Source organism: Quercus robur, chromosome 4 (assembly GCF_932294415.1).
Source record: "Quercus robur chromosome 4, dhQueRobu3.1, whole genome shotgun sequence".
Lineage (NCBI taxonomy): Eukaryota > Viridiplantae > Streptophyta > Magnoliopsida > Fagales > Fagaceae > Quercus > Quercus robur.
In genome coordinates, this window is record NC_065537.1 from 56011480 (window position 1) to 56025262 (window position 13783).

Genomic DNA, 13783 nt, shown 5'->3' on the forward strand with positions numbered 1-13783 from the left:
GATACATAGGAGTTGATAAATTTATCAAAAAAATTTCCCTCAAGTTGCATCTTACATTTTATTAATAATTAAAAAAATTATTTTATTAATTGTTCGGATATATTTCCTTGAATCAAGAGATAAAATTGAACTATAATTTAAGGGAAATGTTAATGAATGCTTTAAGGGCATTGTTTTAAGAATTATTTTTAGAAAAATTTTATGAAAAAATGATAAAACCAATTAATTTTTCTGTTAGCTTTTTATATTTCCCATAAAAGTAGTATTAAAACTTTCCTAATATGATTTATTAACAATTGTCTTAAAGGCACATGTTAGCATGACTCATAATTTAATCTAGCTAAACTTTATTATCTTAGTTTCAAAATTTTAAATTTTAATCCAACTAAAAATCTATTATTAAAATTTCAAAACTTATATATTTCAATTTTGAAAAAATATTTATATAGTATATATGAATTTTCATATTTTACAGTTTGGGCCTAAATTTTTATAGTCCCCCCCCCCCCCCCTTCTAATATTTTGTTTGGTCCCAAGAACCCAATCAAATTTCTGAAATTGGTCCAAATGACCCAAATGAAATTAATCACCTACACCATTCATTGGGCCCGTGGTCCCTCCGAAGTCCAAACACAATACAACAAAAACACCCATCTCCAAATCACCAATATCATAACCAAAAAAAAAAAAATCCTTTTCGGGGTTTACACTTTACAGCATTCACGTCCACTGCCCAATATTTTATTGAGGTAGTTATCATTTAGAAAGACAAAAAAGAAGAACTAACTTAATGCATGTAACCAAATCGTTTGAACTTTGGGTGTCATCAGACTAAATAATAACTAATTTTTTTTTTACTGCAAATTTTAACAATAGTTTTATAACAAATTATAGGTGGCAATTTGTTAATAATAAATAAAAAAATGATGTCAGTAATAAACTCAGATTAAATTTAGTAACAATTTATCAGTTAGAATTCTTTGTAAAATTGTTGTAGATATATCATTACTCTATTTTTTTTTTTTTTTAGTTAGAGAATGAATAATTATCATGAGATAATTTCTATGAATTTTAATTAATTTTAATTTATAAATTCTAGGAAAGTCATTCAAAACAAAACATTTAAATACTTCTAGAGCCAATGTTGATAATGTAGCATTCCTAACCCTTAATATTAATATCCTAGTTTTTTAAATCCTCAAACAAAGTTTTGAAAAATTGAAATTAATAAAGTTGATATTTTTTCATTAGAGCATGATCCTAGTTGCGTCCAAAAGTATGAGATTATCATATTAGTTAACATGAAAAAGTCAACATATTCTTTCAAAGTACCCAATAAATGGACTATAAGCCATCTTTCTTTTTCTCTTTTAATAGAAGGCTAGAATATTATTTCATAGCTTTCAATTTTTGTTTTTCATGTTATTTCCTTTGTGACTTAAAATTCATGTAATAAAATGCAATTTTTTTGTCTACCATGATTTTTAATTTAATAAACCACCATGTCATCAAAAAATATTTTGGTTCATGCTTTGGCCCCCCCTAAATTGAAATCCAGATTCTATCCCTATTTCCATAGAACCCCTTTTGCACCCTACATTTTTTTTTTTCTTTCAATTTGCAACTTATGCATATGCACTTGTATATGATAGTTTTGATTAAATAAATTCATTTTACTTATTGTTATTTGTTTCTAAATTTGCATTTATGAATATTATGTCAATGGAAGTCTACAATAAATAAGCAAAACAATGGATACCCATTTAATTTCTTGGTTCCTCTTAGGAAAATTTTTATTTATTTATATTTTAAATTTTTGGACTATTTTGTGTGTGTATTTAGGTTTTGGTTATTCTATATATTTAGTTTTTTTTTTTTTTTTTTTTTTTTTCAATTGACTATCACTAAGAAAAATCTGATTCAAATTTCATGTCTTTTATGTGGTGTAGTACAATCTAATTCCAAGTTACTTTTACTTATTGATTGTTAAAACTATCAATTTTTATCTATTTACATGTTTTAAAATTTTATTTGTACTCTGTGTTAATTTCTTAGTATGCAGAATTTCTCCTATATCCTTTTAGATTGTATAATTTAAGGTTCTTGTGAGCTTTTTTTATGACTTTATTTCTTTAAAAGTATAACTAAATTCAATTTAGAATTTCTCCTATATCCTTTCAGATCATAAAATTTAACTATAATTCAATATGAGTGCTATGATGTAATGGTATGGAATGTTTTCTTTTTGAGTAGATTATATAGCAAGTGAAATATCTATATCATTTATTTTCTCATTACATGATTTTTTGTTGTTGACAACAATATTTTCTTGTGGATTTAATGTGTTGTGGTTTTCGTTTGGTGTAGGTAGTTTATCTTCTTTAAAAGAAAATTTTGCTGCCAACATGAAATAGGATACAAGAGAAAAAGAAGGATCTAAAAGGGTTCATACATGTGAGCTAGCATATAATATTTGGCTAAATTATATCCATCTTTCTACATTCTTGTGTAAGTTTATCTTTACTTAACTTTTTTTATTTAAATTCTGAAATTTAGATTGTTTTACTGAATTGGGATTATGGCTTAATAATTTGTTTTCAAATGTTTTAATTATTAAAGTCATTATTTTCTCATATATAATATTAATATATGTATTCTTAACAGGGGCAGAGGGAGGGGGGGTCGAGAGGGGCACTTGCCCCCCCTAGCCTTCTCAAAATTTCTCAAGCTTTAGTGATGTAAAATACAGTAAAAGTCCCCACTTGATAGTTGACACAAAAGACAATCTACTTTTTCTTATTATTTATATATATTAGCTTGTCAACAATTGTCAGACAATTTTACATTCACATGGCAACACTTTTTTTACATAATGGGTCCCATTTAATAGTACTCTTTTTTTGCACACTACTTTGCCAACTACGACTGAAAAAAAAAAAAAAAAATACTGAATTGGACTTTGAAAGAAAAAATCTATGTTTATGTGTAATGTGCCTACTTTAGCGCCTCACCATTTGGTTTCCAGTTTACAATTTTTTCTCTACTTATCAACCTTTTCAATATCAAACTTGAGTTTTTGTTATAAACTCAAATTTTAACGACAAAAAAAAGTAAAAATGTCTATATGAAATTTTAGAAGTATTCATGGCATTGAGTTGCATATAGCCGAATAGAACTTCATAAGCATATTGTTATATTCTTAATATTTTTACATTGTTTTATTTTTCCAATTTATTTTAAAGATCCAAATTACATGTTGTGTGTATTTAGTATCAATTAATTTATCTTAGATTAATTCTACCTTCAATCTTGTCTTTTAATCTTGCCCCCCCTAACTTGAAATTCTAGCTTCGCCACTGATTCTTAAAGGCTAAAGCACAATACGATTAGAGACATTACTCAAGCTATTTAAGTTAGGGTGTTATATATATATATATATATATATATATAGATATTATTAGTAAGTTAGAATGTTACATCTGGATACTACATATGTTGGTTTTACAAATAAGACTTAAATATGAAATTTCTTTTAGGTGTGTAAATATAATTGATTTTTTAATCTTAATTTTGGAATTAATTCTTTTTGGATAATCTTATTCATGCAAGTATTAGAAATGATTTTATTACTTCAGTTCATATCACACTCTTCATTAATAAGTAAGGAATTATTAAAAAAAAAGAGAAAATTTGTTATTGATAATTTAATTTAGAAATATTATATATAAGGACAAATATACAAAATTATGCATTTTATAAGCAATTTATTACAAGATATAATAATAATAATAATAATAGTAATAATAATTTATTTAATTAGATTTGAGTTCTAAAATTATATAACAATAACTTATATTTAATTATTGTTTTTCAATATATATATATATATATATATATATAAAGAAAATTCATAACTAAAATCGTGTGATATGTACGGAACTGGTGGTAATATAATAAGAAGGGTTAGGTGTAGTAGAAACAAGTTTTTATTTATTTATTTTTTTTTGTAAGGAGTGTAGTAGTATAATATGAAAGGTTAGGTGAAGCAGTAAAAAGTGTTTTTTTCCTTTTTCTTTTTTTTGACTGAAATGATAGAAAGTAAAAAGTGTTAATACTTACTACTAGTCATAGTTGGAAACTTTCACCGGTGGTAGTATAGTAGTAAAATGTTTTTCCTTACATCGATTATCGCACCGTCCGACCAATGGAAGGCCAGTTTCGGCATTGGGCCACACAATCCCTGGTCAATTCTAGTCATAGTTGGAAAGTTTGGTGTAAGTTCTTTACATCGACCAATAATATGTTCGGTCTCGTTGCTAAAGGGTCAAGGTCATTGTGGTTTCTAGGGACTCTTGTAGGCCCAGTAGCTTCTTCAATAATGTACCTTCTTGACTCACTTTCGTTTTCACACATAAAAATTGGATCAAACCCTTTGACTGACGGGGTCAAATTTGGTCTAATAAATTGTCAAATTTTAATAATTTATGTTTGATGGATACAAACAAATACTTTGAGAGAAACAGTGGTCAAAAAAAAAAAAAAAAAAAACTTTGAGAGAAACAAAGAAATAATAAGACAGGAAAAGAAGTGTAATTTTGGTTGTTCCGACTCTCGAGAGGGAATCACTTTGATGCAATAAGAGTTGTGGTAAAATTGTAAATTAGCGCGTGGTCATAGAATTACTCAAAAACAAAAGAAAACAAGCGATGAAGTTTATATTTGACTGAAAAAACCTCCAATATACAAGCCACTTATGACTGCCAAAAAACAAAAAGCAAATATATACTTGCAATTTTTTATATTTATTATTTATCTTTAATAAAACTTTTTTTTAAAATTTTTACTTTACAATATATATATATATATATATATTTATATTGAACATCTTTTCTTAGAATCCCAATAATTTGGGTTTAACTAAAATAGAGTAATTTTATGACCGCAACAATTTCACAATTTTTTTAAATTTTTTTATATTGGTAACAATTTGTCATTTAAGATTTTTTGTGAAATTATTGTAAAAAATTTTGGGAGTACCATTTCTCACAGAAATAATCTTAGCCCTCCAAACATAATCCATAACCATTTTTTTTTTTTTTAAAAACCAAATTATGTCATACTTGTAATCTCCTCATAATTGTTGTAATCCCTTTAATTAATTAGTTAGTTGAGACAATGATGAATTAGTTAGGATTTGAGTATGTCATATGCGCTCTACAAAATCGGTTTCGATCACCAATCCTTGATGCATTAATGGAGAATACCACCCAAGTATCTAAGATGCAAGAACCTGAATTTCATGCCATTGGAGCAAGAACCAATTCTTGATGCACCAATGGAGGCTCTCACTCAAGAGTCTATGATTTAGGAATCGGCAATCCAAGTGTTGGTGATCCAAGAATCAAAGATGCAAGCACCAGCAATTCTAATGGTTCTAGAATCAAATGAGGTTTTAAGGATCTAAGAACATTCCAATGTCCAAAGAACCAATGAGACCTTGAAGATTGAAGAACCATTAAAGGCTCAATAATTTGAGAGTTTGAAGATCTACGAAAAAGAAACCGTCATGTACATGAGACTGCTTGTCAAAGAGAAGTGCATAAATATGGTGATTAAAATATCACTAAGGTATTGGTCCATTGAAAGATCTCCTTTGATGAAGATGCCAACCACAACAATACCATGTGGACAAGGTGTTTTAAAGGGGAGGGAAATGATAGAAACCCCAAAGTATGTCATGAATAGAGTAGATCAAAAAAAAAACTTTTTCACTACTTGTTTTATATGAGATGAAAAACCATGTTTTCCAACAATTTAAGGAACAACTAAAAGACAACACAAGCCATCATTAATTGTTCAAATCTATTTTTATCATAGAAATTCTTGTAATTTAGTAACTTTTGGAGTAGTTGTAAATACTAGTTTCTATATCAATAATAAGCAGCCAATTGGTATCAATCACAAAGGAGTCAATTTCATACTAGATGTTGTTTTAGTTTGGCTAGGAGAACGAAATTTCGGTATCAATTGATACCGGTGTACCATTTCAGGATTACCGCTATTTATATATTTCTATACGTAAAAAAAAAAATTTATTTATTTGTATTATTTATGTAAGTATGAATTTATTAATTTTTATATTTATCAACATAAAATTTAAAGTCCACATATTTTATAAGCCTAAATATTAGCTTAAGTACATTAACCAATATATTAGATTAAATAAACATTTTTTAATAATTTTTTTATTGCACCGGCCGAAATGTTAGTACTGGCCAGTACAGTTGAAACAGATCCATATAACCTGATATTTTTTTGGTACGTTTTGGAGGAGTACTGGTTTAATGGCCGGTATGGTATATTTCCTCAGTACAAACTATACCAGTACAGTATCTATAGGGTTGTCGCTATTGTCACATGCCCAATTCATATCGTTTGAACTCGGGGCATGACAATATTTGATAATATATGATATGATCTTAAAAATAAATAAAAAAAAGGGCACAGATTACATTCATTCATGGGAAAAAAAAAGGGGACATGTTTTAAATTGATGCATATTTTATTCGTGTCACATACATACATGTATATAAGCACAGATAATAGTTATCGAGGATGTAGCCATGTAGGAGCTCCTCTACTTTGAAATTATTACATGCATCAATTAGAGAGTCATTTTTAGACTCTCATCTCCTAAACGCTGCTCTTGATGGAAGAACTGTATCCTGTTTTGTCATCATAGTATTTCGACCACAGCATCACACCTCCATACTTGGCACTACCTTTAATGGCCGGAAGGACTTTAGAAGTTAAATCAGCAGCTGGAATGAAGCCACTCCCAGCTGCATTAGGCGAAGCAGGAAGTCCTAAAAAAAATTTGGTGGCAGGAATAGAGGTAGTCCATTGGTTCCAATACTTTACTAGATTACCTGAGCTGTATTGGCATGGAGGGTTATTATAGAACTGTACCCATACATAATCAAATAGACCTGTCTTAAGGGCAGCTCCCATATAAGCATCAGGAAATGGGCACTGAGGAGCTGCGGTTAAGTACACTTTCTTTCCTTGTTTGCTGTATAGAGAGAGAAAGCTTGCAAGCTCATCCCAATGTTGGGTTGTTCCTCCTTCAATATCAAAGTCAATTCCATCCAAAACAGCTGCTCCAAGAGGGCGAGATGAGGATTGTCCTCCTAAGAAGTTATTCCAAAGATAGGTCGCTACTTGTCTAGCATCGTCAGTTGAAGAAAGAGAATAGCTCCCTGCACCTCCTCCAATGGATAACATCACCTTAATTCCTCTTGACTGACATGATTGTATCGCAGAGCTAAACCTGGTACACCCATTAGTTGTTGGATCACAATGGCCAGCAAGGTTGATTTGGGGTTTTTGACCGTTGCCAAAGGTTGGAAGGAAAGCTATGTTGACAAAGGCATAATTACCTGTGGCACAGGTTTGTGCCAAGGTACCCTCATTTCCATTCTGACCCCAGTAGATTGCGATTCCACCAGCATTAGTACCAACCACTAGAATCAGAATTACTGATAAGAGGAAAGGTATTGAGCTTGACGGATTTGATGCCATAGTATAGTAGGTTTGTGTGTTCAGAGAGTCGCAATTGAACTAGATTTTTTCTTTGTGTTTGTGGTGTTCCGTGTATCACATTTTCAATCTTTTATAGGACAAAAGTTGTAATACCCGAAAAATAAAAAGATTTAAAAGGAGGGGTATTTAAATAAATTTGTTTATGGGTCAGTTTTATAAAAGTTTTTAGAAAATAAGGTTGAAATCCTAGCAATATATATTTTTTAATTTAAGTCAGCATATAATGACAGATATTTTGAAAGAGAATATTACTCAAAATGCTCAAGTAAAGAAGGTTTGACTACACAGTTGAGATAAGAGTCTAAGAATTTTTTTCTTGTTAAATCTAAGATTTATTTGAAATTAGAGTATTTTTTTTATGAGGATATTTTGCCCAAATTTGAAACTATTTAAATACTCAATGAATTTTATGATGTGACCTAAGAAGGGATTAAATTATATTTTTAGTGTCTATACTATTTCGACAATAATGATTCTTTTCCTACGCCACTATTGCCTTAAGTGTAGAATGTTCTGCAGAACATTTAGGCATGGTCATGGTGGGTCCGGTTTGTAAGTAAAGATGAATTTGTAGAAGGTTAGGCATGGTTTTTAGGTCCAACGAAAATAGCCAAATACTACATTTTGGCAAATTAGTATTGTGCTAATTTGCTACAAATTAGTATTGTGCTAATTTGCTACAAATTTTACCAAAATGTGATATTTGACTAATTTTAATGCTAATTTGTGACAAATTTTACAAAAACACGATATTTGCCTAATTTCAAAGGTTCGGTTCTACACTATTTTTGCCTTAAAAAGTTGTACTTTTGGTGAATAGGAAAGTCGATGCAGTAGCAGCATTGTATTGATGATGTGCGTGTGTCGGTATAGATGAAGGCTAAAACAAGAAACAAGTCAGCCTTCATCTTCTTTTTATTATAATTTTTTGTTTATTGGTTTTGGTAGGGGTGAATAGGAAGTCAATGGCCAACACGTTGGTTGGTTCAGTGGTAAGGAGCTTGTGGCCCTGCTTGTCAGGCTTGGGTTCGAGTCACCTCCACAGCCAATTGTTGGTGGGCATCCTTAGTGGGGTTAACCCCCTGCACGATTTGGCTAGAACGGCCTGAGCCTATGTCAGATCGGCGCCCTGCCCGGGGGTAAAATATAGCCATAAAGGCCCCCATTTTCTTTAAACCAAAAAAAAAAAAAGAAAAAAAAAGAATAGGAAGTCAATGAAGTCTTTTTTTTTTTTTTTTTTTTGAGAAACAGGAAGTCAATGAAGTCGACAAGTCATAAATTATAGTGTAAAAAATAATAATAATAATAAAGAAAGGAAACAAAGGAACACACGTACTTGAAGATGGCCCACGTGCCTACATGGTAATAGGAGTTATGGCCTTATCTCTAGGGTTTTAGTTGTGGCAGAAAGATTAAAAAAAAAAAAAAAATAGAACAAAAAATAAAACAAATAGTAATAGGAGTTACTTATTTCATCTCATATAAAACAAGTAGTGAAAAAGTTTTTTTGATCTACTTTATTCATGTAAGATAATATGAAACTTTTGAATTTTAGGAACAAAAAATAGAAAATATAACTTGATTAATTAGTAATTCTTAAAAAATAAAAAATAGAAGATCAATCTTAGGAAATTTTCAATCTTCATGATAAGAGCAACCACATCAGTGGTTGCAAAAATTTGCGAAATACAAAAAAGTGCTCAATTTTGCACATTTTAACCCAAAAAACACCTACATCAATACTTGTAAAAACGTGCAAATATACAAAAATGCTACAATAATACAATAACCGTGCATATATGCACGGTTACTATTCATGTGCAAATGATTTTTTTATTCTTTTTTTCTCTCTCTGCGTCATGTTGCTCTCTCATCTGTCTTCTTCTCACAACAAAGAAAGAAAAAGGTGGATGGGGCCATGTGAGTAGTGGTTTGTTTGATATAATAAAAAATTAGAGAAATGTTATTATTTAAATAAAATAGATGATAAAATAGATAAACTGATGTGAGTGTTTTGTAAAAGTGGGTGTGTAAAATAGAAAAATTATGTTTTTTTTTTCTTGCAAAATAGATAAGAATTTTGCACGGACTGATGCGGTTGCTTTAAGAACTTGCTAGAATATGAATATGAATGATGAAAAAGTAAGAATGGTGAATTGGAATAGCAGTTGTTGTAGGCCACTTCAAGGGGACCTAAACCTCTACACACACACACACACACACACACACAGATGCATTAAGCAATTAATTTATTCTTCAATGATACCTAATGTTGAATTACAATTATGTATTTATAAAAGAATAACTCTAATTTTCTTGGCCCACATGGCTCAAGATAATTAGATAGTTAATTCAACATGTGCTTTATAAATTAAGTCATGTGTTAAATGAGCTACATGTACTCAAATCCTAACCAACTCATTCTAATCTCAATTAACTAACCAACTAAAGAGATTACAACAAGTATGAGGAGATTACAAGACATACTTTAGGGTTTCTATCATTTCCCTCCCCTTTAAAGCACCTTGTCCACATGGTATTGTTGTGGTTGGCATCTTCATCAAAGGAAATCTTCCAATGGACCAATACCTTAGTGACATTTTAATCACCATATTTATGCACTTCTCTTTGACAAGCAGTCTCATGCACATGAAGGTTTCTTTTTCGTAGATCTTCAAACTCTCAAATTATTGAGCCTTTAATGGTTCTTTAATCTTCAAGGTCTCATTGGTTCTTTGGACCTTGGAATGTTCTTGGATCCTCAAAACCTTATTTGATTCTAGAACCATTAGAATTGTTGGTGCTTGCATCTTTAATTCTTGGATCACCGACACACTTGGACTGCCAATTCTTGAATTGTAGACTCTTGAGTGAGAGCCTCCATTGGTGTGTCAAGAATTGGTTCTTAGTCCAACAGCATGAAATTTAGGCTTTTGCATTTTAGATTCTTGGGTGGTGTTCTCCATTAATGCATCAAGGATTGGTGATCAAAACCAATTTTGTAGAGTGCATATGACATACTCAAATCCTAACTAACTCATCATTATCTCAACTAACTAACTAAAGGGATTATAATAACTATGAGGAGATTACAAGTATGACACAATTTTTTTTTTTTTTTTTTGGGTTTAAAAGGTTATGGATTATGTTTGGAGGGCCAAGATTATTTTTGTGAGAAATGCTACTCCAACAATTTTTCACAATAATTTTACAACAAATCCTGAATGACAAATTGTTACCAATGAATAAAATTAAAAAGGAGAGATTTGTTGTGAAATTGTTGCGGTCATAAAATTACTCTATTTTAGTTAAACCTAAATTATTGGGATTCTAAAAAAAAATGTTCAATATATAAATTTTTTGTAGAATAAAAAAAAGTGTTATTAAAAATAAATAATAAATATAAAAAATTGCAAGTATATATTTGGGTTTTATTTTTTGGCAATCATAAGTGGCTTGTAAATTGGAGGTTTTTTTCTCAGTCAAATATAAACTTCATCTCTTGTTTTCTTTTCTTCCTGAGTAGTTCTATGACTAGACACTAATTTACAATTTTACCACAACTCTTATTGCATCAAAGTGATTCCCTCTCGAGAGTTGGAACAACCAAAATTGCCCTTCTTTTCTTGCCTTAATATTTCTTTGTTTCTCTCAAAGTATTTATTTTTATTCATCAACAGTTTTACTGTCAGTATTATATACTTGTATGGCACAATGCACAAAAGAACCAGTGATCGGCATGCCCCAATTAGGGTACCGTAGACGCAATAAATTAAAACGTAAATTATTAAAATTTGACAATTTATTAGAACAAATTGGACCCCATCAGTCAAAGGGTTTGATCCAATTTTTACGTGTGAAAATGAAAGTGAGTCAAGAAGGCACATTATTGAAGAAGCCACTGGGGCTACAAGAGTCCCTAGAAACCACGATGACCTTGACCCTTTAGCAACGAGACCGAACATATTATTGGTCGATGTAAAGAACTTACACCAAACTTTCCAACTATGACTAGAATTGACTTGGGATTGTGTGGCCCAATGCCAAAACTGGCCTTCCATTGGTCAGACGGTGTGATAGTCGATGTAAGGAACATACACCACACTTTCCAACTATGACTGGTATTAACACAAATATATTTGATTACCATATATATGATTTTTTATATGTATTTGAAAGAAATATATTTTCGTTTGAATTATAATTTGGAATATATGATTTTAGACAATTTGACATGTTTTGACTCTGATACTCCGTCAATGAGGATTATTCATTAATACTCTAATATCCAACCAATTGAGGTTATTCATTGGTATTGAAACTAGTTCTATTTGGGACATCACGAGCCTATCGTGTTTTTGAACCTAGCTAATGGGGGATATACATTAGCACGGAACTAATTTTATCTGAATCTGATGCCCAGTCACAGGGATATAATATGACCATAGTTGTAAAGATTGTTAAGAATATGAATTATGTTAAATATTTGAATTGTTTTAAGTCCTTGAAACTGTTTATGTGTTTTTGGAACTTATTGTAAATTAGAGCTTTGATATATATGAAAAACAGATTACTTTCCAATTCATCTATGATATATATGTAAGATTTAAAATATTTGATCTATATACAACTTATTATTTTACAGATTGATTTGCTTGATAGAACTTATTAAGATTTTGGTTACTTATTGAATTGTCAACTCACCCCCTCTTTCCCTTTTCAGGTTCTGATCAGGAAGAGTAGCATATGTTTGGGCTTCCGATGGGATGTGCGCATGAGTGAAGTTTAGGAAATCCTTGAAATAAGATTTGAACTTTTATGTTTAAAATCACCATTTGTGTAGATTTTTAGCCTTAAAGGATTTAGTTTATTTTTTATTTATTTTTTGATTTTGGAAGATTATCATTTGGAGATCTTTTGAGAATTGCATTATTGAAGATATTTTTAAAATTTATTGATGAAATTTTTTTTTTAGGATAATTCTTTAATTGTTAAGAATGCCATTCACATTTGTAGAATGCAAACTTTATAAGTGTGTGGCTATTATCATGTGCCTAACTCTTGGGTTTGGGGCATAACAAAAGTAATCCTATTATTACGGCTACATTGATTGCTTTTGCAGAATTATTCACATAAATGGTTGACATATGAAAATGCATGAAAGAGTCAAGTCGGTGTTGATCCCAGACCTAAACCAAATCCTTTACGACTTGACTTGGATTTGCACAATTTCTTGATGAGTTATAAGATAAGGACTGGCACTGTGACATTCACCAATAAGTAGATTTCTTGGTGGATTTTAACCAATACCCTAGTCGGTGGCTTGAATTGCCACCTTTTTTTTTTTTTTTCTTTACTTTTTTACATATGCGACTGACAAAGATAAATAGAAATTTTGCTTTGTCTAATATTGCGTCCTAGTGCCGCAATTGGAATACGAAGAGAGCTATTTGACAATGCCGTGGTCCTGAGGAGTGATTACTAATTTAGAGAGCAGAAAATATTTCACTTTGTTTTAACTGTAGTACGAAATTTTGTATTGTAGAGATCATTAGGGTTTTTTTTTTTGGGTGTAATTGAGGTCCTGTTTGGTAGTAGCTTTCAAGTATTGTTATTTAAAATGATGTAAAAACTGTGGTTTAAAATGTATTTTGAAAATATATGTTTAAAGTAATCATAATGCAAAAAATGTGTTTGATACCATGTTTTAAACAACATATTATAAAATGTGAAAAAATATAATCGTGTTTGGTATGTGTATGTATTTTCCTAAAAAAGTGGTAACTTTCTGACATGTGCAATTAATGGAGGTGAACATAGAGATGAAGAAAATTGAAAATGAAAGAGAAGGGATGAGAAAGAGAAGGGAGGACAAAAGAGAGTTGTAGACATGTTAGCTATTATCAAGTGGGTCCCATATTTTTATAAATATTTACAAAAGTGCCATTAAACAATGCTATTTGAAAACTAAAAAAATGGTAAGTATTAGTATTGGTAGTGCTAAAGAGCTAAATTGCTATTTTTAGCACTACAAACTTCAATTAGTGCCCAACTGCTGAATGATGGAGTAAGAGATGTGGTCACCTAAGACCCCAAGTAAAAAAAAGGCCCCCAAATTTTAAACAATAGGGTTATTTATAATTAATAAATAAAATAATATTTTTTTACCAGATGAAAAACA

General features: G+C 30.3%; 1 protein-coding gene across 1 annotated transcript; it reads right to left on the minus strand.

The window, feature by feature from the left end:
• Positions 1 to 6541: 6541 nt before the first annotated feature.
• LOC126723032 (acidic endochitinase-like) lies at positions 6542 to 7638 on the minus strand. The gene has a single exon (XM_050426246.1). It carries the CDS (start codon positions 7579 to 7581, stop codon positions 6694 to 6696), a length of 888 nt encoding a protein of 295 aa, XP_050282203.1. The 5' UTR covers positions 7582 to 7638; the 3' UTR covers positions 6542 to 6693.
• Positions 7639 to 13783: the final 6145 nt, after the last annotated feature.

Excerpts from the sequence above, each read along its gene's own strand:
- LOC126723032 (XM_050426246.1), bottom strand. The coding sequence starts at position 7,581 with ATGGCATCAAATCCGTCAAGCTCAATACCTTTCCTCTTATCAGTAATT.